The sequence below is a fragment of the Podarcis melisellensis genome (genome assembly GCF_964234715.1).
Source record: "Podarcis melisellensis genome assembly, chromosome: 2".
In the NCBI taxonomy this organism is placed as follows: Eukaryota; Metazoa; Chordata; class Lepidosauria; order Squamata; family Lacertidae; genus Podarcis; species Podarcis melisellensis.
Window position 1 is genome coordinate 119,161,674 of NC_138529.1, and position 27,588 is coordinate 119,189,261.

Here is a 27,588-nt window from a genome sequence, read left to right on the forward strand (position 1 = left end):
TGCTCCGGGCGGAGAGCGAGGAGAGGCGCCGCGATTTTGTCTGGAAAGCCCTGCAGGATCAGGCCCCGAGTGCACGATCCTCTCCTTCAGCAGGTGCCCCATGTAGGATCCAGTGACCATGGGCAGCCTTAGTACCATACAATTATTATTATTATTATTAAGAATTTGAGATCGTAGAAAAGATAATCTTTACCATTAAAGAGATTAAAGAGGCATTAAACTTCCATATGGTGAAAATATATGGATATGAATAACTATTTTAAAATACAGCAAATAATCCTAAAAAATGTAACCAGGTCTTCACCTCCTTTCCCTGAACTTTACCAGTAAGGAGAACCAGTTCTTAACAGGTACCTTGGTTTTCCCCTTTCCCCTTTCCCCTCACTGTGGGAGCCTATTTTGCTGATGAGCAAGTTACAATGTCTCAAATAGTGTCACGTTTGGGAGGCTTACACCTATATAAAATACATATATATACAGTGGTACCTCGGGTTACATATGCTTCAAGTTACATATGCTTCAGGTTACAGACTCCGCTAACCCAGAAATAGTATCTTGGGTTAAGAACTTTCCTTCAGGATAAGAACAGAAATCATGCTCCGGCGGCGGCAGCAGGAGGTCCCATTAGCTAAAGTGGTGCTTCAGGTTAAGAACGGTTTCAGGTTAAGAACGGACCTCCAGAACAAATTAAGTACTTAACCCAAAGTACTACTGTATGTTAAAATGCGCAATAATTTGATCTCAACATCCTTACTTAAAATATATAATAAAACAAGCAAATTGAAAGGAATGAGCATTAGAATCAGGATAATACAACTTCAGGGTTGGATTGGACCCAGGGGTCATCTAGTCCAACCCCCTGCAATGCAGGAATCTCAGTAAAGCATCCATGACAGGTGGCCAGCCAAACACTAATTAAAATACGCCAAGGAAGGAGAGTCCACAACTTCTCAAAGGAGACCAGGAGACCGTTCCACTGTCCAACAGCTCTTACTGTCATAAAGTCCTTCGTGTTTAGTTGGTATCTCCTTTGGTTCAAGTCCTACCCTTCAGAGCAGGAGAAAACAGGATTGCTCTCTCTTCCATGTGATAACCTTTTAAAATATTTGAAGATCATATCTCCTCTCAGTCTCCTCTTCAGGCTAAACATACCCAGCTCCAAGTTCTCCTCCTAAGGCTTTCCAGCTTGTCAAAATTCTTAAATTGTGGTGCCTAGAATTGGACACAGTATTCCAGGTGTGGTCTGACCAAGGCAGAATAGAGTAGTACTATTACTTCCCTTGACACTAATTCTGTGGATGCAGCCTAGAATAGCATGAATTTCTGTTTTGCTCCTGCTGCATCACAGGGTTGACTCCTGTTAAGCTTATGTTCTACTAAGGCTCCTTAATCCTTTTCACATGCACTACTAGAAAGTCAGATGTCCCCTATCTTATATTTGTGCTTCAGGTTCTTTCATTCTATTCAGTTCATTAAAAAGCACACAATGTCCTCAGCAGCAACTCCCTTCTGAAGATTCCTTGGGCTGGAGATTAGGGCAAAGGAGGTGGGTGAACCACAGGCAGCACAAATATATCCCACCAAGAACCCTCCCCTAGTCTGAACATTTCAGAAGCATAAAACTTGAAACCCTCATGAAGCTGAAGAAGCATGCAGTCTGAAACTGTGTCCCATTAACTAACATGTAAAAAAGTCTGGAAAATTAATGAACCTTCTACCCTGTTGTGGTTTCTTGACAAAGTCCTGAGGTTTATTATACACTCGTAGCTTGGTTTTTGAACAGCTTAGTTATCGAAAGCTTTGGCTCCCAAACCCAGAAGTGAGTGTTCCAGTTTGCGAACGTTCTTTGGAACCTGAACGTCTGACACAGCTTCTTATTGAGTGCAGGAAGCTCCTGCAGCCAATTGGAAGCCATATATTGCTTTTTGAACATTTTTGGAAGTCGAATAGACTTCTGGAATGGATTCCATTCAAGAACCAAGGTACGGCAGTTTTTAATGAGCATTTATTCGTAAGGGGTTAAACGCAGTAAAAACAGAATCAACCCAGACTTCACGACAACTGGAAACAGAAACAAATAGCAATGTCTTTGGCAATGAAACAATTAGAGGAGCTATCAAATATCCAGAATATTTCTGGCCTTCTTGACAGGGGCTGAGGGAGACCTTTCGTCCATGAAGAGGGTGATCTGAGAGGCTACGCTCTTTGGAAAGATATAATGTATGTCAGCAGATTACCAGGTAAAGCATTTCCATCTATGAAGCATATCAGCCTGGTGCCGTCAAAGGGAAATTCACAGCACATGAATAAATCTTGGGGAAGGGTGAAATACGGAACAGTATATGTAACAAATGATTACGTGCACAAAATAAATTAGAACATGGATATGTAAATTTTACTCAGAAGAACAATCTGCAGCATAGCCGCTACAAGGAATCAATCTATTTTATTATTATTTTGTAATTTCAGAAGAGATGAGAGATAAATATCAGAGCCTATAGGTAAGATGCAGATAAAAAAGGCTGGGAAACTGAAATGGGGAAGTAGGCAACCCCACCTGGAACTAAGCAAAAATATGGAACAATAAAATTTTATACATACAAGATTCAAAAGCAAGGTCTCTTCCAAGGTGTTAATTAATTAACTAAATTTTTGTTCATAACCCAGAGCCCCAGCCCAATGTGGACAAACAATAGGAAATTCAATTCTCTATTGGCAAAGAACTAGGTTACATCAGCAAGGGATAAATTAACACTTCTGCTAATGTTAAAAGAAAAAATATGGTGGACTAACAGGGTCCACCATATACCAATGCACAGGCTCACAAGAGACTTCATGTTCTTCTACTAACACAGAGTTTTCCAAACTTTTCATGTTGGTGAAACGATTTCTAGACATGTGTCATTTCGCGACAAAGTAATTCAGTTTTACTAGCAAATGGAAGGTTAAATGAACCCCTTTCCAGCCATGGGAGGAACTCAGGATAAAATCACAACCTAAAAATGTGAAATATATAATCATAACAAAAACACCTCCTCCCAAAAAAAACACACCCCACATTCTAAAAGGGCATTAGATGTCAATCAGCCAGAAACCTGGTTAAGGAGAAAGGCTTTTGCCTAGTGCCTAGGCGCCAGGTGAACCTCCCTGAGGAAAATATGCCAGAGACAGGGAGCCACTGCAGAAAAGGCCCGTTCTCATGTTGCCACACTCCAGGTCTCTCAATGGAGGCAGCACTTTAAGAAGGGTCTCAGAAGATGACCTCAGTGTCCAGGTATCTTCATATGGAAAGAGACGGTCCTTGTTGCTATTGCTTAATGCCCCTCATTGTAAGTGGAGACAGTTGGTGAGGGGATGGAGGAGAGTCCAATGGCAGGACTCTTTCTGGGACCTCTTCCACTTCAGAGACTGCAACCCCTTCCCTGCCTTCAGCCAGTGTGATTAAGAGTGGTGGACTTGTAATCTGGTGGACAGGGTTCACTTCCCCAGTCCTCCATGTGCAGCTGCTGGGTGACCTTGGGCTAGTCACACTTCTCTGAAATCTCTCAGCCTCACTCACCTCACAGAGTGTTTGTTGTGGGGGAGGAAGGGAAAGGAGATTAAGACTCCTTAGGGTAGTGATAAAGCGGGATATCCAAACTCTTCTTCTTCCTCTACGACCACCTCTTGCCTCATGGGTGGCACTGAACCTCACTATAAATCTTCCACTACCCATCCTACCCACCACTCAAACTCCTGCCCGTTCCTCACGCTGGCTTACAGAAGAATGCCCACAAACTGCTTCCATACTGAAAAAACAGGTTGAAAGCAAAAGCCTTTTCTCCTCTAAAATGGAAGGCATACTGGGCTCCAAAGGTCTACTGTAGTTTATTGTAAAAACTGGAGATAAGGAAGAGGATTCCAAAACTGAGCAGAATCTTTGGTTTGCTCTCTTAGGAGCTCTTGAGATCACTGTATATTTTTCTACCTTCCAAGCTTAAGATATTTCACTTCTATGGATTATTTGATGTGAGTTAAGGGAATATCTGTAGGTGAAGTTCTTGCCACACTCCAAGCAATTGTAAGGTTTCTCACCGGTATGAGTTCTCAGATGTTGAGTAAGGTGACCATTCTGACTAAAACTCTTCTCACACTTCAAACATTTATAAGGTTTTTCCCCTGTATGAGTTCTTAGATGCTGAGTAAGGGAGCCACTGAAGCTCTTTTCACACACCGAGCACTTATAAGGTTTCTCCCCAGTATGAGTTCTTAGGTGTTGGGTAAGGTGACCACTCTGACTAAAACTCTTGTCACACTCTGAACATTTATAAGGTTTTTCCCCTGTATGAGTTCTTAGATGTTGAGTAAGGGAGCCACTGAAGTTCTTTCCACACTCCCAGCATTTATAAGGTTTCTCCCCTGAATGCCTTTTTTTGTGAAAAGTAAGGGAATCTAGGCGACTGAAGTTCTTTCCACACACCAAACATTCATAAGGTTTGTACCCTGTATGAATTCTTTGATGTTTAGAAAGGGACGAACTGACTGTGAAGCTCTTCCCGCACTCCAAACATCTATAAGGTTTCTCCCCTGTATGTGTTCTTTTATGTATGGTGAGGTGACTATTCTGACTGAAACTCTTTTCACACTCTGAACACTTATAAGGTTTTTCTCCTGTATGAGTTTTTAGATGCTGAGTAAGGTGAACACTCTGACTAAAACACTTGTCACACGCCAAGCATTTATAAGGTTTTTCCCCTGTATGAGTTCCTTGATGTTGCAAAAGGTGGCCACTCCGGCTGAAACTCTTTCCACACTCCAAACATTTATAAGGCTTCTCCCCTGTATGAATTCTCATGTGTCTTTTGAGCTGGCTACGTACACTAAAGCTCTTTCCACATTCCGAGCATTCATATGGTTTTCTCCCTGCATGCCTTCTTTTATGAAAAGTAAGGGACTTTATGCAACTGAAGTTCTTTCCGCACTCCAAACATCTATAAGGTTTGTCCCCTGCGTGAGTTCTTTGATGGCGAGTAAGGGTGCCATTGTCACTAAAGCTCTTTCCACACTCCCAGCATCTATAAGGTTTATCCCCTGTATGAGTTCTTTTATGTCTTGTGAGCACGCTACACTGAATAAAGCTCTTTCCACATTCCAAACATTTATAAGGTTTCTCCCCAGTATGAATTCTTTGATGCCTAGTGAGGGAGTCTCTGTGCCTGAAGCTCTTTCCACACTCCCTGCATTTATGAGGTTTCTCGCCTGTATGAATTCTTTGATGCAGAGTAAGGTGTTCTTTCCGACTGAAGCTTTTTCCACACTCCCAGCATTTATATGGTTTTTCTGCTGTATGACCTCTTTTATGAAAAATAAGGTAGGCTCTGTCACTGAAGTTCTTTCCACCCTCCAAACATTCTTTAGGTTTGTCCCCTGTGTGTGGTATCTGATTTGCGTTAACCTGAGAAGCAGTGGGTTCCCTCCCCGCCTTCTGCGTTCGTCTGCCCTCTTGTCTGTTGGTTCCATCTTGAATCTGTAACTTCTGTTGCTCCTCAGCTCTTTCAGGTGGCCCTTCAGATGGGTCCCCCTCAGCCAGGATCCTCCAAACATCTCCTGGTGGTTTAAAAAGAAAAGCTGGTAAGATGCTGCAAAATGCACACCCGCCTTTAATGTGGCCTTGAATCTGCTTGTGTCTGTACTTATTTTTATTTTACATCATCCACATAACATCTTAAGGCAGCCCTGTTCAGGGAAATTTTTAATCTGTGATATTTTAGTGTATTTTTGGTTTTTATGGAAGCCGCCCAGAGTGGCTGGGGAAACCCAGCCAGATGGGCGGGGTACAAATAATAAATTATTATTATTATTATTATTATTATCCAACAGATACCTCACCTTTCCCTTTCTCAAGTTTGGGTGGATAAAGAGGGTTTTCTATAATAATAATTTTTAAAAAGGTTTTTAAAAGTACCCAGTTCTTATGAGAGGAACAGGGAATCTTTGTCCCTCCAGATGCTGCCGAACTACAGCTCCTATCAGCCCCAGCCAACATGGGCAACAGCTAAGTTGTGGCTCAGTGGTATAAGGAAGGCTGAAGCTTCTTGCTACTCCCACAGGGATTACACTGAGTACCAGTCAGTTTTCATCTTCGGTTCCCTTTTCCTTCAGGAATCAGCCCACACCCTACCTTCATCATCTGAGGTCCTTCTCACTGTGCCCTTCTTCTAGCAAGGTGCCAAGTGTGCCAACACAAGCATGGGGCTTGGAGTGGTGGCTTCCGCCTAGGCAATGCTCTGCCCAGGGAGGCTCCCCAGGAGCCAATCACTGGCTACTTTTAGGAGGGAGGCATTAATATTTCTTTTCAGCCAGGCTTTGGGCCTTTACCTTAAAGAATTATAGTGGCCTTAATTTTTGCATCCTATGGTAACTTGCTTTTGAATTGACCTTTCATGAAAAAGCAACTAAATGCAATGAATAATAATGCATAATATCTGCCACACCATCATTCTGTCGTGTATACTGCTAAGCAAGCTATGTGATTAAGCAGTCTATGACGGACCCAAAAGCAGTAAGTTGCAACCAGCACGCACAAGACCCCTTCTGCCTTTGTTTCCATGCCATGCAGTTGTAAGCACAATCCTATCCAAAAAGCAAGTTCACACCCCACCAAATCAGAACTAGAGACCTCAATGGCCAGAATAAAAGAGAATCAAGGCAAGTAACTCTTAACCGATATGTCTTTTCTTTGATGTCTATAAAATCATATACCAGGAGTGTGACTGTGTGCATCTGAATGCTGGACTATGTAGAATTTTGCTTTGACCCAACAGGGTTCTTCATATGTTCTTTTCTACAGGGGAAATGAAGAACGTTCCCTTTAGTGACCAACAGGAGTTCACACCTTCACTAGCTATTGATCCAGGGGGAAAGGATCCTTACCCACAGAAGCCACCATCTCATAAATCTCCATCATGACTTCCTTGTACAGCGCTCTTTGGCCTGGATCCAGCAGGAACCATTCCTCATCAGTGAAATGCAAGGACACCCCCTCAAAGCTCATTGATCCCTGGAAAACAAAAGCAATTCCCTTATTTGTAGTTCATCCAGAGTAAGGTATGGAAACCTCTCCCCTGCAATGGGCAAGTGGATATCTTAAGTGTTTAGAAATCACCCAAAGCCGATGGAATTTACCCATTAGTTTAAGAATTCTAAGTCAAGTATTCTAACAAAAACATGTAACGAGTCTGTGAGATTGCCCAGTTTCCTTTCCTCCAACAGGGATTTAGTTTCCAGGAAACTGCAAGTTAGTTAGTTTCATGTTTGTTTTGGGGAAACTGGTGGAAAACATTATTAAAGACAATGACATAACCAAATGTATGTAAGCAAATTTATATAGTGCACCTTTAAGCAAAACAAATCCTGACAACACATCTGCATATGGGATCTGAATTGGTGATGTCTGAGAAGGAAAGTGACATTTGGGGTCATAGCTGATAGCTCAGTAAAGATATTGGCACAGGGTGTGAAAGTAGTGAAATGGGTTGATGCCGTATTAGGGAACACTGGTAAAGATTCAAAACTAAGCTGCCAATATCATAGTGCTGATATACAAATCTGTGGTGCAGCTGCCCTTATAAAACTGTATGGATCCGGTTGCATGTCCTCAAAAATAATATTGCAGATTCAGAAAACGTTGGGAAAAGAACAAACAAAATAATTAATGGGTTGGAAAAATATGAGGAATTACTAATCTGAAACAAAGGGGCTTATGGGGAAATATGATAGAGATGTAAAAAGGTATTCATGGTGTTTAGAAATAGGAGAGAGGGAGATGTTTCTTCCTCTAGGATGATACTGCAGTCCAAGGCTGTCCAATGAAGCTAATTGTGCACAGATTAAGGACAAACAAAATGAAGCACTTCTTCACTGTTAAACTCTGCAATTCACTAATGCAAAATGCAGTAATAGCCACCAATTAAGAGAGAGGCAAATTCATAGCCATCAGTGCCAGTTTCTTTTGTCTGCCAACCCAATCATCTTTATTGGACACTTAGAAGACTATTTCATGCCACTCTTCTAAGGAATACGTCAGACAGAAACTAAAGGAAGCACTTCTTCACTGTTAAACTCTGCAATTCACTAATGCAAAATGCAGTAATAGCCACCAATTAAGAGAGAATTAGGCAAATTCATAGCAGATAAGGTTACAACTGACTGTCAGCCATGATGACTGTGCGCTGCCTCCACTTTTCTTGGGCAGTATATTCTTCATTGCCAGTTCCTGGGAATCACCTGAAGAGTGCTGTTGTACTCAGCTCCTGGTTACAAATTTCCCAGAGGCATCTGCTTGGTCACGGGGGAATAGGGTACTGGACTAGGTGGGTTAATGGCCTGATCCACCAGCTAGGCTCTTCTCAGGTCATGTTCAAGGTTTCATGAGCAAAACTCAGTCGAGTAACCCACTTCCTCAGAGGCAGAAGCCTCAGAAGCACAGGTGCAAGATTCGGGCCCCTGCAAGAACCCTCTCTGTAACAAGTACAGACCCATCTCTCCCTGATTATCTTTCCCCTACCTTAGCTGGATGCATGGTGGCCACTTCTTCTCCAGAGTAATGTAGGGAGAATCCACAATGTTGGTCTGATGCCATTGCAGTGTCTACGAAAGGGAAGGTCGCCAAAGAATTCATGAAAACATTGAAAATGAAGTTCCTGATTTGCCCAAGCGGAAGATTATAAAACAGAAATCAGCAGCACATTACACGCTGAGGTAATGTGAATATGCAAATGATGCATATGGAAATAGTAATATAAAATAGTAATATAAAAATTAACTTTTAATCGTGTTTGTCTACACAGAAAAACAACAGGCAAGGACGGAATGGATCTCATGGACAGCTGAGATAACTCAGTCAGTAGAGCATTAAACTCTTAATCTCAGGTTGTGGATTCGAGCCACAAAGTAATGTGCAAACCTGCCCAGCACCTTTCACAGCAGGCAAGAGAGAGGAGTGAAGGGAGAGACAGACAGTATTTATTATTTTAAACCGATGCCTTTATGTATATTAGTTTCTGCATGGTTCTGTGAATTTTAGCTGTGTTCTGTCTTTATTTTCATCTGTGTGCCACTTGCATACTTTTCTGATAAAGGGTTTAGATATTCTGAATATGAGTTAAAATAATTACAAGATACATTCTGAGGGAACCGACATTTTTCTAGGAAATATTTTCAGTGCAGAGGGACCCTTTTCTGAGGAAGAGCTTAGATATCTTGAAAACATTTAATAACTACAGCTGCTACTGTCCAGGACACATTATTAAGGACCAGCAATTTATTTTAAAATGAAATATTTTCAGTGCAGGGGAGCAGGGCCTTCGTTTTCTACTAAAAAACCCCTCTCCCTCCCTCTCCCTCAGGGGTCCAGCTGCGCGGGGTCCGCCTGGCCTTCGTCCTCCGAGGAGGCTCCTCTTCTGCCCTAGGGGAGTCCCAGCTCTTCCCTCCCCCTTTCCTTCCCTTCCCACATCTGACCCGGAGGCGGCAGGAGGAGAGGCAGCCTTCCCGGCGGAGAAACAACCGGAGAAGATCCCCCGGGAGGACGAGGAGGGCAGAGATAAACCCAGCGCCCCCGACAAGAAGGAAGGAAAAAAAAGAAAGGCTGGTCGGGACAGGAAACGGAAGCTCCTCCTCTGGACTTCCCTTCCGCTCTAGGAATTTGGGCTCTATGGCTCTAGTTAACCCTTGCGTAGCCGAGAGGCTGCTACGGGCAGAGAGGGAGCAGTGGCAAGCCGATTTTGCCTGGAAAGCTTTGCAGGATCAGGCCCCGAGTATAGGATGCTCTCCTCTGAGGTGCCCCATGCAGGATCCAGTGACCATTGAGAGCCGGTGTATCATATATATATATAACACACCCTGCATTTATATGGTTTTTAACCCAAGTGCACTCTGATGTGAAATAAGCATTGAATGATATGGAAATCTCTTTCCACACCTTCAACAGTCATACTTTGTATCCTCTCTGCGAATTTCATTTTCTTCAAACAGAAAAGCACCATTCATTCCCCGCTTTATGTTTCTCTCCCCTCCTGTCTGTTGGCTACATTGTGAACCCCTTATTAATTACAGATAGGTAGCCGTGTTGGTCTGCCATAGTCAAAACAAAAAATTCCTTCCAGTAGCACCTTAAAGACCAACTAAGTTAGTTCTAGGTATGAGCTTTCGTGTGCGTGCACACTTCTTATTAATGTTACTCCTCCTGCTCCACGCTTCTTTCCTCCAAATATCTCCTGAAAGACCTAGTAAGTTTCCAAGCAAAATTCAAACTTGTCAATACTGACCTTTTAAAGCCCTAAATGGCCATGGTCTGTAGACCTGAAGGAACATCTCCATTCCCATTATTCAACCCAGACACTGAGGTCCACAACCAAGGGTGGTCCCCGCAATGTGAGAAGCTACAGGGAACCAGGCAGAGGGCCCTCCCACGCTGTAGAATGCCCGATCATCAGATGTCAAAGAGATGAGTAACCTTGATAACCTTTGGAAGACATCTGAAGGCAGCCCTATAGAAGGAAACCTTTTAATGGGAGATGTTTTTATATACAGTGAGGGGGGGAGTATTTGATCCCCTGCTAAATTTGCCCGTTTGCCCTCTAATGAAGAAATGACCAGTCCATAATTTTAACTGTAGGTTTATTGTAGCTGTGAGAGGCAGAACAACAACAGAAAAACCCCCAGAAACCCAGAAGACAAAAGTCAGAGATTGATGTGCATATTGGACTTTAAGGTGGACTTGAAACTGCTTGTGTCTCTATATTTTATTTTGCCTCTTCTACACAATATCCCTTTCCTTGTCTAATGCAAGCCCACTCTTCGCCTTCCTATTTTCAAACTGCCATGATGAAAGCAGAAGCCAATAAACCAAGAAAATCTAACATAAATCGCTGCTACGCAACTGTGGACATTAGGAGGCAGTCTGGACTCAAAAGGCCTCAGAGCAAGAAAAAGCCTATGATTAAATAGAGGGAGGTAGGCAAGATTAAAATAAAAAAAAAGCTAAAGAAAGAAATTCTAACACTGAGCACAATCTTTGGTTTGCTTCCTGTAGGAGATCTTGATGTGACTGAAGATCTTTCCCCACTCAAAAACCTTCTAAGATGTTTTCCTATGAGTTCTTTGATGCCGAGTAAGGGAGCTACTGTAAGAAAAGCTCTTCCCACACTGCAAACATTCGTAAGATTCGTCCCCTGTATGAATTATTTGGTGTTTAGTAAGGTGGCTGCTGCAATAGAAGCTCTTTCCACATTCTAAACACTTATAAGGTTTTTCCCGTGTGAGTTCTGTGATGTTTAGTAAGGGTTTCACTGTGACTAAAGCTCATTCCACACTCAAAGCATCTATAAGGTTTATCTCCTGTATGAGTTCTTTTATGTCTTGTGAGGTGGCCACTTTCATTAAAGCTCTTTCCGCACTCCCAGCATCTATAAGGTTTATCCCCTGAATGGGTTCTTTGATGGCTAGTGAGCTGCCGACACTGATAGAAGCTCTTTCCGCATTCCAAACACTTATAAGGTTTTTCCCCTGTGTGAGTTCTGTGATGTTTAGTAAGGGTGCCATTGTCACTAAAGCTCTTTCCACACTCCCAGCATCTATAAGGTTTGTCCCCTGTATGAGTTCTTTTATGTCTTGAGAGGTGGCTACTACGAATGAAGCTCTTGTCACATTCCAAACATTTATAAGGTTTTTCTCCTGTGTGACTTCTTTCATGCAAAGTAAGGGAGTCTTTGCGACTGAAGCTCTTTCCACACTCCAAACACTCATAAGGTTTCTCCCCTGTATGAATTCTTTGATGCTTCGTGAGGGAGTCACTGTACCTGAAGCCCTCCCCACAGTCCAAACATTTGTATGTTTTTTCACCTGCATGCGTCATTTTATGTTTAGTGAGAATGCTCCTCTGAGGGAAGCTCTTTCCATGCTTCAAGCATTCATACGGTTTGTCCCCTGTATGGGTTGTATGATGCATATTAAGGGAGCTACTATTTCTGAAGCTCTTTCCGCACTCAAAGCATTTATGAGGTTTCTCACCTGTATGAGTTCTTTGATGCAAAGTAAGACCACCACTGTGACGGAAGCTCTTTCCACACTCCCAGCATTTATGAGGTTTGTCCCCTGTATGAATTCCTTCATGCGAAGTAAGGTGACTACTCTGACGGAAGCTTTTTCCACACTCCCAGCATTTATAAGGCTTTTCTCCAGTATGTGTTCTTTGATGCTGATTAAGGTAGTCACGCCGACGGAAGATTTTTCCACACTCCCAGCATTTATATGGTTTTTCACCCGAGTGCACTCTTCGATGTGAAATAAAAGTTGAGTGAGAAGGAAATCTCTTTCCACACACAGTACATTCATACTTCTCTATATGAATTTGATTTTCATTAACCTGAGAAGAGGTGGATTCCCTCCCCACCCTCTGCATTTGGGTCCCCTCCTTTCTGTAGGTTCCAACATGAAGCCGCAGTTTCCATTGTTTCTTCTGTTCCTCAGGTCTTTCAGATGCCACTTCTGATGGTTCTCCTTCAGTCAGGATCCCCCAAATATTTCCTAAATTATTAAAAAGGAACACTGGTAAAATGTGGTGTCTGGGAGGATGATGATGATGATGATTATTATTCCCCACCCTCCCTGGCCAGAGCTGGGCTCAGGGCAGCTAACACCAGTAAAATTACAATAAAACATAATAGGTCCATTCAGTCCCTCATCTGGCAATTGCTGCAGCTACCAGCGAGTGTCAGAAGATTCAGGACGCAACCTAACATTATGCTATGGAACTGATTGAAAAAGAATTTTCTTCACACCACCATTCATGGGCGTAGCCAAGGAGGGGTGGGGGGGGCAGCTCCCCAGATCAAGTAAAACATTAGAAATACATAACTAACTGACCAATCACGCTGGTTCTGCCTCCCTAACAAAAGTCCTGCCCACCCACCAAAAATCCCGCACCCATGCCACCATTGAAAAACATTCCTTTCCTCATTTATGAGTGACAATCTAAATTATTTGATTATCTAGAATTGGCGAAAATGACACAGAAAATAAGAAACCAAAATAGCATAAAATTTAATAATGATTGGGATAAATTCAGGGTATACATGGAAACAGAGACAAAGGAAAAACAACAATAATAACAACAATAATAAAAAATATGTAAAAATCACAGTAGGTACGAGACAACGCTTGTGACGCAAAAAGTTTTTTAAGGAAAAGAAACTGCAGATAGAAAAATAATATAATACTTTCCGAAATCGAGATGAAGGGAAGTCAATTAGTGTTATGTGAGTTAATGTAAGTTGACTTGTTTATGTTTTATGTATTTTTATGTTTTCTTTTTCTTTTCTCTTTTTTTTCCTTGGTTGTGTATTTTGTATGTCTGTTGGAATGTATGTTGTTTTTGTCTGTTATAACTCAATAAAAAGGATTTAAAAAAAACACAAAAACATTCCTTTCCTTTTCTACTTTTTATCTCTCACAGCCCAGAACTCTTGCCCTGCAACCTTCCCGGTTTTCTTGCCAGGGGAGTTTCCTCACTCCCAACATCTCCCCTTCTCCATTCTCTGTAACTCACCAGATCCCTCTGGGGGTCCTGGGAGGGAACAGTTTTTACAGTTACACCCAAACTAAAATAACCACCAACCCCAACTAAACATTTAAAGTAAAGGTAAAGGACCCCTGGATGGTTGAGTCCAGTCAAAGGCGACTATGGGGTAGTGGCACTCATCTCACTTTCAGGCTGAGGGAGCCAGCGTTTGTCCACAGACAGCTTTCTGGGTCATGTGGCCAGCATGACTAAACAGCAACGGGACACTGTGATGGAAAACATTGCACACAGAAATGTCATTTACCTTCCTGCCGCAGTGGTACCTATTTATCTACTTGCACTGGCGTGCTTTTGAACTGCTAGGTTGGCAGGAGCTGGGACAGAGCAACGGGACCTCACCCCGTCACAGGGATTCAAACCGCCAACATTCTGATTGGCGAGCCAAAGAGGCTCAGTGGTTTAGACCACAGCGTCCCTAAACATTTAACTAACACCAACTCGACAAAAACAAAATATGGGAACCAAAACTAGAACTGTTTAAAACATTATAAAACATTTTTTGCCATTTGCCCCCAGCCCAAGAATTGTTCCAGCAATGTCCCGGTGGCCTCCCAGGAGCCTCTTTAGGCTTTTCAAGGTGAGTCTGGGCTCCGCCGCCTAGGCCAGGTGGAAATGGGCCTTGCAGCAGGGAGCAGGTCTCCCTTCCAGCCCTCAGGGAATGGTAGGCATGGTAGTGACCTGAAAGCAGGTCCTAAGGAGGCTGTGGAAGCCTCATTATGCGTGGAGCTCCCAGTCACAGTTTCCATGGTAAAAGTGGGGTGTCTTCCTCCTGACCCCCACCAGAGAAGAAAGGAGGAGTGCTGCCTGAAAATGAATTTTTTCACCCCACCATAAAAAACCTTTCCTTTTCTGTCTACCTTTTATCTCTGCCAACCCAGAGCTCTGGCCCTGCAGCCTTCCTCGTTTTATTGCCAGGGGGGCTTCCTCACACCCAACATCTCCCCAGGTCCCCATCTCCATTCCCTGCAACTCACCACATCCCTCTGGAGGTCCTGGGAGGGAACATTCAAAGGTGGTGGGAGACAGCCTCACCAGGTCAACCGTCCATCTTCCCCCTTCCAACCTCGCTAGGTCTGCAGGATCAGACACTTTCATCCCTCTTGAGGAGCTCAGAAGGCAAAACAAGCAGCATTTTCCTGGGATGGAAAAAGAAGCAAAGGGAGCCTCAGAGAAGCTGCAGGGATTCCTCTGCCCTAGCTATTCTCCTGCCCCTGGAGCTCAAATGGGGCATCCCCTCAGCAACGGTCCCCAACAGTTTTTAAACATGTTTTTGTGATTCCAAATTAATCTGTCTGCTTCCTCTATCCTTTCTTAAGGCTGGCATGGTTCACACATTATTGAACTCAGTGGAGCTTACATAGGAGTAAATCTGCAAAGGACTGCTGTGCATATTCTTCCTCTTCTGACACCCAAAAACACATCAGTCCTCTTCACCTCCCTTCCTCCAGTCAAGACCTTCTTGCCTCCCCGCCCCCGTCTTTTCTGCTCACTTGGAGGAGGGTCCATCCATTTCTTCTCATTCCCTCCCCCCCAAACCCCCTGGAACTCAGCTGACCTATCCCAGCCTTAACGGGTACTGGAGGTGGGGAGCCCCAGCTCAGGTTATTTCTAGGATCACAGATCTTTGAAACTATTTTACAGAACTCAGAAGTTTAAACAAGCTGCAGGTTCCTGGGAAGGCAGAAGTAAATGCAGAAGGCAGAAGTAAATGGAGCCTGAAGGGATTTTTCTTGCCACCGTTTCCTTGTTTCCACTCTCCATCCCTCTGCTTCTGATTTAAAAGAGAGGTAGAGCTCAACTACATACTGATGAACACCCAGCCCAAACCCCCTTATGATCTCTCCCAGCGGCTTCATGTAGATGTTTAAAAGCATGGGGGAGAGGACAGAACCCTGAGGCACCCCACAAGTGAGAGCCCAGGGGTCTGAACACTCATCCCCCACCACCACTTTCTGGACACGGCCCAGGAGGAAGGAGCAGAACCACTGTATAACAGTGCTCCCAAATCCTTTAAGACAGTTCAGAAGCATGTCTTGGTTGATGGTATCAAAGGCCACTGAGAAATCCAGCAGAACTAGGAAACAACTTTCACCTTTATCCCTAGCCCGCTGGAGATCATCGACCAGAGCGACCAAGTTAGTTTCAGCCTTATGATGAGGCCTGAATCCCGATTAGAAGAGATCCAAATGGTCTGCATCCTCCAGGCATGCCTGGAGTTGTCCAGCCAGATGGATGGGGTATAAATAAACTCCTCTTCTTCTTCTTCTTCTTCTTCTTCTTCTTCTTCTTCTTCTTCTTCTTCTTCTTCTTCTTCAACCACCTGCCCAATCACCTTGCCCAAGAATGGAAGATTTGAGACTGGGCAATAGTTGGCCTTATTGGCCGGGTCCAAATATATATTTTTAAAAAGCGGTTTAATAATCACCTCTTTCAATGGGTCTGGGAAGGCTCCCTCACAGCAGAAACCATTCACCATACCGCAGAGCTCATCACCCAGCCCTTCCCAGCTCGCTTTTATAAGCCAGGATGGGCAAGGATCAAGGAAACTGGTGGTTGGTTCACTTGTCCAAGCAGCTTGTCCACATCCTCAGAGGTAACATTGCAACTGATGCAACTTGACTAGACAGGACTCTAGCACGTTCCCACCCAGGCCCTGTTCCCATGGTAGAGTCTACGTCTTTCCGAATCCGATCCACTTTATTTGTAAAATACTTTGCAGGAGATCTTGGGTTCTTTACCAGGCCCTAATGGTGAAGGTTGTTCTGTTAGATTGCAAACTACCTGAAAGGGTCTCCTGCTACTGTTTACTGCAGATGCAATAGAGGAGGTGAAGAAAGTCCTCTTCGCCATTGCTATCGCCACTTGGTAGGCTCAACGTTGAGCTCTAACCTGTGTCCGGTCCAATTCAGAATGAGTTTTCCACCGCTGGTGCTCTAGCTGTCTCAGAGAACATTTCATGACTCTCAGCTCTGGGGAAAACCATGGGGCTGTCAGGGCTCCATGCAATTGGAGAGGACGCAGGTGGCGCTGTGGGTTAAAGCCTCAGCGCCTAGGACTTGTCGATCGAAAGGTCGGCGGCTCGAATCCCTGCGGCGGGGTGCGCTCCCGCTGCTCGGTCCCAGCGCCTGCCAACCTAGCAGTTCGAAAGCACCTCCGGGTGCAAGTAGATAAATAGGGACCGCTTACTAGCGGGAAGGTAAACGGCGTTTCCGTGTGCGGCTCTGGCTCGCCAGAGCAGCGATGTCACGCTGGCCACGTGACCTGGAAGTGTCTCCGGACAGCGCTGGCCCCTGGCCTCTTAAGTGAGATGGGCGCACAACCCCAGAGTCTGTCAAGACTGGCCCGTACGGGCAGGGGTACCTTTACCTTTACCTTTAGAGCCAGACAGTCAATAGTCCTAGTTAACTCCGCATTCCAGCAGGCTACAGGGAATCAGCTGAAAGGCCATCAACATGGGATAAAACATCCCCTACCACTCTCTCTGGAAACCATTTGGATCCATTAAGTGGCAGGGGAGGACCATTCGAATCGGTCCCACCTCCCTGCAGAGGGGATGGGTCGCAGAGAAGTCCAGTTGCACCATGAAGTGATCCAACCATGGCACTTCTTTTGTTTCGCTTTTACTTAGTGTCAGATCACCCACATCCATAGAGGTGAACACCAGGTCTAAGGCATGTCCACGACTATGAGTTGGGCCAAACCTATTCAGGGACAGCCCCACGGAAGCCATGCTTTCCACGAAGTCCAGAGCAGCCCCTTGTAAGGTCGTGTCGGCATGGATGTTAAAATCCCCTAGGACAACCAAACTAGGTGTCTCCTGGAGAACATCCACCATTACCTGAAGCAGCTCGGACAGGGAATCCTTGGTGCAGCAGAGAGGTTGGTGCACCAAAAGGAATCCTGTACTGTCCCTATTGCCCAACTTCCAGAACATGCACTCAGAAAACTGGGTCTTCCCAGTAAGACGCCTGGTGTAAGCTAATGATGTCCTAAAAATCACTGCAACCCCCCTCTCCACCCATATAACCTGGGCTGCTGTGCGTAAGAGAAACCTGGTGGACAAGCAGCGGCAAGAACAGGTTCATCTGCTTCATGCAACCAAGTCTCTGTTACACATGCCAGCTCAAGTCCTCCATCCATGATCAAGTCGTGGGTGACAGCGGTGTTGTGAATCATTGACCTGGCATTGCACAGCAGCACCTTTAGGTCATGTTGGTCTCCCTTGCCGATTCCAGTATCCTCCCAGTCAAGACCAGACCCGGAGGCAGGGATAGTCTTTAAACAACGACTAAACCTGCCTCCTCGGTCATCAGATGGTCTGGTCTTAGTGTATCTCCTCCTCACAGATATCAGGTGTGCCAGTGCACCCCCCCCAACGTGCCCTAGCCATTCTGTTGGCTGGGGTCCACTGCCAGGAAGCCCTGACTCTCTCCCCTTCAAAACAGAACACAAACTATACAATAAATCAATAAAACAGGAGAAACTAACTAAAAACAACTATTCACAATTATTCTGAAATTAAACTAGTCCCCAGCGCTAACTAAATGTTTATCCTACACCCAAGAGAGCAAAAACAAAATAAAATAAAATAAACGTAAAACTCCACAGATTAAAAACTATTAAAAAACTCCAGAGTTTGTTCCAATGAGTCTGGGTTCATCAGGACTCATAGCAGGGCAATGGCCTCCAGCCTCCCAGGAGTCGCTTATGGTCCCTGCTCCCAAGGTGAGGTGGGAAAAGGCCCTGCAGGTGTTAACGGAAAAATCTGAGGGCTCCCTTGGACAAAAAACAAAGACACCAACCAGGATTACTTGGAGCAAAACAGCAGCCTGTAGGCTTGGCCTTTATTGATCTGTTCCAACAGGGTGCTCCCCTCACCTGCAGGAGAGAGGAAGGACCCAGAAAAATGGTGTGCAAGGCCTTATAAAGACTTTTGAAATTGCCACCCTGTAGATCAAGACCACCCCCAGAAACATCATACATACATCACAGAAACATCATACATACATCACAGAAGGGGTGTAACCTAAGACCACCCCTCAGATACATCACACCTACATCACAGAAAAGGCGGTCTAAAACATAAATTTTAATATTGTTTTTTCTCCTGTTTTCGTTTTATTTACTTGATTGGAAACCCTGGGGAGCCTGGCCAGTCTTTTGTAATGATAAATACTTAGTTCCTGGGCCAGATCACAGGCTCACACCCTATTCAAACACAGGCATACCCTTAAGACAGGATTTGTGAAGGAAAAGACAATGGGGAGGCTTTTCCATTTTCCTTGCAGAGAAAACATCTGGTCAGTTTGGGAATCAAAATGGTTCCAGGTTGGCCTTCCTGTGCTGATCTATGTATGTGCTTGGTTGGCACACTTATGAACATGGCCATATATTTAAAACCATAAAATTCCTATCACACAGGGAATGGCCTTCAGGACTCACAGCAGGACAATAGATAAAACACTATAGCCCCCCCCTTACCTGGGAGTAAGGCCCACTGAACTCAGTGGTGTTTTCTTCTGAGTAGACACTTAGCTACTTACTAGATGCAAGGCAGCAGCAGCACCAGACGGATCCACTCGGCTAGGCGCTGGGGTGGATCCCCCCCCCCCACTCCGTGCCTTGCAGAGCCAGACTGATGCACCGGGGCAGTTACAAGCAGTAATCAAAACCGGAGCCTCAGGGATCGCCCTCCCCAAGTGGAAACAAACCGGGACTGCTCCGAGAAAATGCACAAGGGGAGGAGCGATAGGCCACGCCCCCTGCCCTGCTTGTGATTGGCCCAGGACAGGAAGCGGAAGCTCTTCCTCCTCCGGCTACGGACTCCCCTTCCCCTCTAGGAATCTCGGCCCTGTGGCTCCTGTTAACCCTTACGGAGCCGAGTGACAGGAACCTTTTGGCTGCTGGGGCGGAGAGCGAGGAGAGGCGCCCGGATTCCGTCTGGAAAGCCCTGCAGGATCAGGCCCCGAGGGCAGCAGGATCCTCTCCCCCAGCTGGTTCCCCATGCAGGATCCAGTGACCCCTGAGAGCCATAGTCTCATTATTATTTTTTATTAAATGTACAGTATATGCCTCCTTTTCCCCAAGTCTGGGAGTCAAGGTGGCTTTCAGATAAAGCAGGAAGACATACAGTATATAATCCTTAAAAAGGAATTCTACTCTAATAAGGATAGATAGATACAGCTATTGAAGATATAGCTAATAAACATAAAAAGAAGCAACAAGGGGGTCATCTCTCTTGGACCTGGTCCTCACCTATAGGGAGGAACTGACCCACGAAGTTGTTGTTGTTGTTGTTGTTGTTGTTATTATTATTATTATTATTATTATTATTATTATTATTAATATATTTATTACATTTTCATACCACCCTATATGTGCAGATCTCAAGGCAGCTCACAATATAAAATCAGAATATAAAAACAAAATACATAAACAAAAACATCCCAATAACTCCCCCCCCCAAAAAAAACCCCAACTACTGGGATCTTTGTGAGGAAGTGACCATTTCCTAGTAATAATAATAATAATAATAATAATAATAATTTATTATTTGTACCCCGCCCATCTGGCTGGGTTTCCCCAGCCACTCTGGGCGGCTTCCAACAGAGATGAACAATACACTAAAATGTCACATATTAAAAACTTCCCTAAACAGGGCTGCCTTCAGATGTCTTCTGAATGTCAGGTAGTTGTTTATCGCTTTGACATCTGATGGGAGGGCATTCCACAGGGCGGGCGCCACTACCGAGAAGGCCCTCTGCCTGGTTCCCTGTAACTTGGCCTCTCGCAGTGAGGGAACTGCCAGGAGGCCCTCGGAGCTGGACCTCAGTGTCCGGGCAGAACGATGGGGGAGGAGACGCTCCTTCAGATATACTGGACCGAGGCCATTTAGGGCTTTAAAGGTCAGCACCAACACTTTGAATTGTGCTCGGAAACGTACTGGGAGCCAATGTAGGTCTTTCAAGACCGGTGTTATATGGTCTCGGCAGCCGCTCCCAGTCACCAGTCTAGCTGCCGCATTCTGGATTAGTTGTAGTTTCCGGGTCACCTTCAAAGGTAGCCCCACGTAGAGCGCATTGCAGTAGTCCAAGCGGGAGATAACCAGAGCATGTACCACTCTGGCGAGACAGTCTGCAGGCAGATAGGGTCTCCTGTCTTCCTGGGTTTCATGAGGCAAAGGCAAGGGAAAGCTGAGTGGAGTCAGTGACGCACTCTGGACTTTAAGAAGGCTGATATCCAGAAAGCAACATCTAGGAACACGCCCTCCCCCCAAGAAAAAGGACACATGTTTAAAGCAGAGCCAGCTTGGTCAGAACCCATGGACATCATCATTACCATTTGTATTAATGTTATGTTTTTGGCCTGTCTTTTTCCAGGACGGGAAGTCAAGGCAGGTTACCGTTAAATTGGAAAAGAAGTGATTAAACTTCAAGAGAGTTAAAATATATATGGCTATAAAGGACTATTTAAAGTATTGATATTAACAATAATAAAAGGACAGCAACACCAGCCCTTTCCTCAAAACCAGCCAGTTCCCAGAAGCTTATTTGGCATAAGGTCTTCACCTGCCGGCAGCCCATCTGACTTCTCTAGGGCAGGAGTTGCAAAGTCTGGGACTAGCCTAATCCTCCATGAATGGGCCTCATCCTCATTCCAAGCCACTATGCTTCCTGGGGGAAGAGATTCTGTAGTTCATGTGCTGTAGGAAGAATCTTAACTCCTCAGGTTCTGGAGTTAACAGCTAATGGACAGAAATGCTTTTCTAACCGCTTTTTCTAACCCATGCATTATTTAAAATTTTAACACATATAAAAGCATCATGAAACATCAAACATTAAAAACTTCCCGACCCAGGGCTGCCTTAAAATGTCTTCTAAATGTTGTGTAGCAATTTATCTCAATGACAACTGATGGGAGGGAGTTCCACAGGGTTTGTTTTGACCAACACCTACATGACCAGTGTAGGAACGATAAAATACAACTAAAATCAGCTTAGGCCCTTAAAATCTCCAGTTTCCTTAGGATGAATCCCTTATAAAGATGCGTAAGTGCAAAATACGGAACGTTAAAAACAAGGAATGTTTTATGTGCCAAAGGAAATACTCTGTATTTGTAAATGTAACTCTCCTCCGGAAATCAATCTGCAGCATAGCAACCATAAGGAACGTTTCTGTGTTTTGCAGCTTCTGGATAGACCTGAGAGATGAATGTCAGATCCTATGGGAAGGATGCAGAAGAACAAAGATGTGTAGGAAAAACTGGAAAATGAAAATGGGGAAGTAGGCACCCCACCTGGGAATAAGCAAGAATATTAAACAATAAAATTATATACACTTACATATATAAATATGTAAATATTATATGTGTTTGTGCAAGCATGCTACAAAAGCAGGATCTGATTCAAGTTGTTTATTATTATTATTTATTAACATTGTGTTTATGATCCAAAGCCCCCCCAAAGCTTCAAGCCCAAGGGGTTGACTGTCTCGGACACACAGCCCAAACAGGACAAGCAATGTGTAGCTGCAGGTAGGTAGCCGTGTTTGGTCTGCCGTAGCCGAAACGAAATAAAAAAAATCCTTCCAATAGCACCTTAGAGACCAACTAAGTTTGTTATTGGTATGAGCTTTCGTGTGCATGCACACTTTGTATCTGAAGAAGTGAGCATGTCCATGAAAGCTCATACCAATAACAAACTTAGTTGTTCTCTAAGGTGCTACTGGAAGCAATTGGTAGTTTTGTTCTTTATTAGGAAAGCACTCCGTTACATCAACAAGTTTTGGAGCCACAGCAGGACCACAGGTCCAGCACCAAGGGCCTTCTGATAGTTCCCTCAATGTGAGAAGCTATAGGGAACCAGGCAGAGGGCCTCCCATCAGATGTCAAAAAGATGAGTAACCTTGAAGACATCTGAAGGCAGCCCTATAGAAGGAAACCTTTTAATGGGAGATGTTTTTATATATGTTGGGAGCTGCCCAGAGTGGCTGGGGCAACCCTGTTAGATGGGCGGGGTACAAATCATTGCTGTGGTGGTGAATTAAAAAAGCTGGTAAAAGACTGTGTAAAGACCTCATCCATACTGGACTTTAAGGTAGACTTGAAACTGCTTGTGTCTCTATATTTTATTTTGCCTCATCTACACAGTATCTTTTTCCTTGTCTAATGCAAGCCTTGCCAAGTTCAAACTGCCATGATGCAAGGAGAAGCCAATAAACCAAGAAAATCTAATACAAAACCCTGCTACTCAACTGGGGACATTAGGAGGCAGACTAGGCTCAAAAGGCCTCAGAACAAGCAAAAGCCTATGAATAAACAGAGGGAGGTAAGCAAGATTAAAACCAAACAAAGATAAAGAAGCAATTTCTAACACCGAGCACAATCCTTTGTTTGCTTCCCGTAGGAGATCTTGATGTGACTGAAGATCTTTCCCCACTCCAAAACCTTCTAAGATGTTTTCCTATGAGTTCTTTGATGCCGAGTAAGGGAGCTACTGTAAGAAAAGCTCTTCCCACACTGCAAACAGTCGTAAGATTCATCCCCTGTATGAATTCTTTGATGTTTAGTAAGGTGGCTGCGGCAACCAAAGCTCTTTCCGCATTCTAAACATTTGGAAGGTTTTTTATGTCTTGTGAGGCGGATACTGTCACTAAAGCTCTTTCCGCACTCGCAGCATCTATAAGGTTTATCCCCTGTATGAGTTCTTTTATGTCCTGAGAGGTGGCTACTACTAACGAAGCTCTTGTCACATTCCAAACATTTATAAGGTTTTTCTCCTGTGTGAGTTCTGTAATGCTTCGTGAGGGAGCCTTTGCGACTGAAGCTCTTTCCACACTCCGAACACTCATAAGGTTTCTCCCCTGTATGAATTCTGTGGTGCTTCGTGAGGGAGTCACTGTGCCTGAAGCCCTGCCCACAGTACAAACATTTGTAATATGGTTTGTGCCCTGTGTGGGTTGTATGATGCTTATTAAGGGAGCTACTCTGACTGAAGCTCTTTCCGCACTGAAAGCACTGATGAGGTTTCTCACCTGTATGAGTTCTTTGATGCAAAGTAAGACCACCACTCTGACTAAAACTCTTTCCACACTCCCAGCATTTATAAGGTTTATCCCCTGTATGAGTTCTTTTATGTCTTGAGAGGTGGCTACTACGAATGAAGCTCTTGCCACATTCCAAACATTTATAAGGTTTTTCTCCTGTGTGACTTCTTTCATGCAAAGTAAGGGAGTCTTTGCGACTGAAGCTCTTTCCACACTCCAAACACTCATAAGGTTTGTCCCCTGTATGAATTCTTTGATGCTTCGTGAGGGAGTCACTGTGCCTGAAGCCCTCTCCACAGTCCAAACATTTGTATGGTTTTTCACCTGCATGAATTCTTTGATGCTTCGTAATGGAGTCACGGGACCTGAAGCCCTGCCCACAGTCCAAACATTTATATGGTTTTTCACCTGCATGAATTCTTTGATGCTTCGTAATGGAGTCACGGGACCTGAAGCCCTGCCCACAGTCCAAACATTTGTATGGTTTTTCACCTGCATGAATTCTTTGATGCTTCTTGAGGGAGTCACTGTGCCTGAAGTTCTCCCCGCAGTCCAAACATTTGTAATTTGGTTTGTACCCTGTGTGGGTTGTATGATGCCTATTAAGGGAGCCGCTGTTACTGAAGCTCTTTCCGCACTCAAAGCACTGATGAGGTTTCTCCCCTGTATGAGTCCTTTGATGCGAAGTAAGGTTACCACTCTGACTAAAACTCTTTCCACACTCCCAGCATTTATATGGTTTTTCACCCGCGTGCACTCTTTGATGTGAAGTAAGCGTTGAATGATAAGGAAATCTCTTTCCACACACAGTACATTCATGCTTCTCTCTGCAAATCTGATTTTCATTAACCTGAGAAGCGGTGGATTCCCTCCCCACCTTCTGCACTTGGGTCCCCTCATTTCTGTAGGTTCCAACTTGTACCCGCAGTTTCCGTTGCGCATTATGCTCCTCCGCTCTTTCACGAGGCACTTCGGATGTTTCTCTTTCAGTCAGGATCCCCCAAACATGTCCTAATGGATTAAAAATGAAAACTGGTAAATGCTGTGTCTCTATCAGGCCTCATCCACAGAGGACTTTTAATGCTGAATTTAAGCTGATGCATCTCTATTTTTCATTTTGCATCATCCCCAGAAAATCCTCCTAATCTAACTGGCAGCTTGCCCTAACCTCTCTTAGATTCAGAAACGCAACCTTTTCCTGGCCTTGGCCCCCTTCTGCCCTTGTTTCGTTCCTGTGGCCTCCCATCCAATCCTACGGTAGAAAGGTAGCTATTCAAATGTTTTGATTGTAAATAGAACGGCATTTCTGTGCACTGCTCTGGTTTCACAAGAAGCGGCTTAGTCATGCTGGCCACATGGCCCAGAAGCTATCTGCGGACAAACGCCGTCTCCCTTGGCCTATAGAGCAAGATGAGCGCGCAACCCCAGAGTTCTCTGTGACAGGACCTAACGGTCAGGGGTACCTTTACCTTTTAAGAAAAAGTGGGACATTCCAGGATCGAATCTGAAAACTGGGATGACTTTTGTAAATCTGGGACTGTCCCTGGAAAATAAGGACACTTGGGAGAGTCTGCAAAAGGCACACCAGGAGTTCTGTATATATGGGAGTATTTTAAAAAGCAAGTGGTCCTTATCTTGTCTCAGGTGCCAAGGAACAATCAACGGTGCATTTTCAGGCTCCTGATACATATCCTTTGCAGTCACATCCTGGTCCCTGCACGTCCCAACCCTGAAGCCACATATGTAGGGCAGCAGGACACAGTTTCAGGAAAATGGCTTCGTGGGCTAGAGAGGGACTGCCACCATGACCCACAAGTCTCTCACTGCTGACCTGGCAGCTTGGCTGCTGCAAACCAACAAAATCTGTCTGAATACTCAGCCCATTCAGTCCCTGATCTGGCAATTGCTGTAGCTACCAGCAAGTGTCAGAAGATTCAGGACCCAACACAATATTATACTCTGAAAAAGAATTTTCTTCACACCACCATTCATGGGCATAGCCAAGGAGGGGTGGGGGGCAGCCCCCCAGATCAAGTAAAACATTAGAAACACATAACTAACTGACCAATCACGCCGGTTCTGCCTCCCTAACAAAAGTCCTGCCCACCCACCAAAAATCCCGCACCCATGCCACCACTGAAAAACATTCCTTTCCTTTTCTACCTTTTATCTCTCACAGCCCAGTAGTCTTGCCCTGCAGCCTTCCTCGTTTTCTTGCCAGGGGAGTTTCCTCACTCCAAACATCTCCCCAGATCCCCCTCTCCATTCTCTGCAACTCACCAGATCCCTCTGGAGGTCCTGGGTGGGAACATTCAAAGGTGGTGGGAGACAGCCTGACCAGGTCAACTGTCCATCTTCCTCCTTCCATCCTCGCTAGGTTTGCAGGATCAGACACTTTCATCCTTCCTGAGGAGCTCTGAAGGCAAAACAAGCAGCATTTTCCTGGGATGGGAAAAAAAGGAAAGGGAGCCTCCAGAGATTCCTCTGCCCTAGATAGTTTCCTGCCCCTGGAGAAGCTCAAATGGGACATCCCCTCTGCAACACTCCCCAACAGTTTTTAAACATGTTTTTCTGTTCTGTCTGCTTCCTCTATCCTTTCTTAAGGCTGGCATGGTTCACACATTATTGACCAGAAGGTACAACCCATTGAACTCAGTGGAGCTTACTTAGGAGTAACTCTGCAAAGGACTGCTGTGCATATTCTTCCTCTTCTGACACTCAGAAACACGTTAGTCCTCTTCCCCACATTGGCAACTGTAAGAACAGAATCCTGGACTACGTGGGCCTTTGCTTTGAACCAATAGGGGTCTTCGAATGTTCCTTTGTCCAGGGGAAATTACAAAGTGCTTTCTAGTGATCTCATTGATGGTACACCAACAATAATTCTCACCTTCGCTAGCTATGGATTAAGGAGAAAAGGATCCGTACCCACAGATGTCATCATCTCACGAATCTCCTCCATGACTTCCTCGTACAGAGCTCTCTGGCCCGGATCCAGCAAGGCCCATTCCTCGTTGGTGAAATGCACAGACACCTCATCGAAGCTCACCAAGCCCTGGAAGAAGAAAACCATTCCCTTCTTTGTAAGCACTCCAAGGCAAGGCGTTGTCTTAAGTATAATACTTCTAATACCCTTCTGGGGTATCTAGAGGCCGTACAAGAGATCTCTCTCAGGCCATCTCTATCGGTCAGAGGAAGCAGAGCCCAAGCAGAGTACAGTGGTACCTTGGGTTACATATGCTTCAGGTTACAGACTCTGCTAACCCAGAAATAGTACCTCAGGTTAAGAACTTTGCTTCAGGATGAGAACAGAAATCGTGTGGCGGCGGCAGCGGGAGGCCCCATTAGCTAAAGTGGTGCTTCAGTTTAAGAACAGTTTCAGGTTAAGAACGGACCTCCAGAACGAATTCAGTTCTTAACCCGAGGTACCACTGTATATTGATAGTAAAGCGGCTGGAAAGCCCGATCTTTATTAAGGGAAATAAAGTGTTGCAACATGGTCTCCGCTCACCACACGCAGGAAGGAAGAGAACCCCGAAGCCCCTATAAAGACTTATGAAATCGCCCCCCCTTGCCCAAGACCAGCCCCCAAAACATCATAACATACATTCCTCCTCCTCCTCCTTCCTCCGTCTCTCCTTCCCCGCATCTGACCCGGAGGCGGCAGGAGAGGCGGCCTCCCCGGAGGACAAAGAATGGGAGAAGCTCCTCCGCAAGAAAGAAGAGGAGGAAAGAGGCGCCTCCAGGCAAAGCAGCTGCGTGCCACAGGAAGGACTGGCCCGGAACAGGAAGCGGAAGCCCCTCCTCCTCCTCTTGCGAATGACTCCCCTTCCGCTCTAGGAATCTTGGCTCTGTGGCTTCGTCTTAACCCTTGCAGAGCCGAGCGGCAGGAACCTCTTGGCTGCTCCTGGCGGAGAGCGAGCAGAG

At 44.9% G+C, this 27,588-nt stretch overlaps 1 protein-coding gene across 3 annotated transcripts; it reads right to left on the reverse strand.

Annotated features, from left to right (window-relative positions):
• Positions 1-1,983: 1,983 nt before the first annotated feature.
• LOC309364410 (uncharacterized protein) lies at positions 1,984-27,443 on the reverse strand. Of its 3 annotated transcripts, none has more exons than XM_081901632.1 (7): positions 27,269-27,443; positions 26,590-26,716; positions 25,942-26,067; positions 12,049-12,564; positions 8,546-8,628; positions 6,913-7,039; positions 1,984-5,586 (listed from the first exon to the last, which is right to left on the reverse strand). In XM_081901632.1, the coding sequence occupies exons 1-7, from the start codon at positions 27,308-27,310 to the stop codon at positions 3,977-3,979; spliced, it is 2,631 nt and encodes an 876-aa protein (XP_081757758.1). In that variant the 5' UTR covers positions 27,311-27,443; the 3' UTR covers positions 1,984-3,976. The 3 variants fall into 3 exon arrangements, with proteins under 3 accessions (XP_081757758.1, XP_081757759.1, XP_081757760.1); XM_081901633.1 differs by lacking the exons at positions 25,942-26,067; positions 26,590-26,716; positions 27,269-27,443 and adding exons at positions 14,593-14,754; positions 15,711-15,828; positions 19,100-19,332; XM_081901634.1 differs by lacking the exons at positions 26,590-26,716; positions 27,269-27,443 and adding an exon at positions 26,328-26,568.
• Positions 27,444-27,588: the final 145 nt, after the last annotated feature.

What these genes read in the sequence shown, in the direction of transcription:
- LOC309364410 (XM_081901632.1), bottom strand. Translation starts at nt 27,310, where the DNA reads ATGCGGGGAAGGAGAGACGGAGGAAGGAGGAGGAGGAGGAAT. An exon ending in AGGACCTCCAGAGGGATCTG is followed by an intron (nt 12,565 to 25,941) that starts GTGAGTTGCAGA and finishes TTAATAATTTAG; the next exon opens with GAAATATTTGGGGGATCCTG. An exon ending in CCACCATGCATCCAGCTAAG is followed by an intron (nt 7,040 to 8,545) that starts GTAGGGGAAAGA and finishes TTTGTTTTCCAG; the next exon opens with GGATCAATGAGCTTTGAGGG.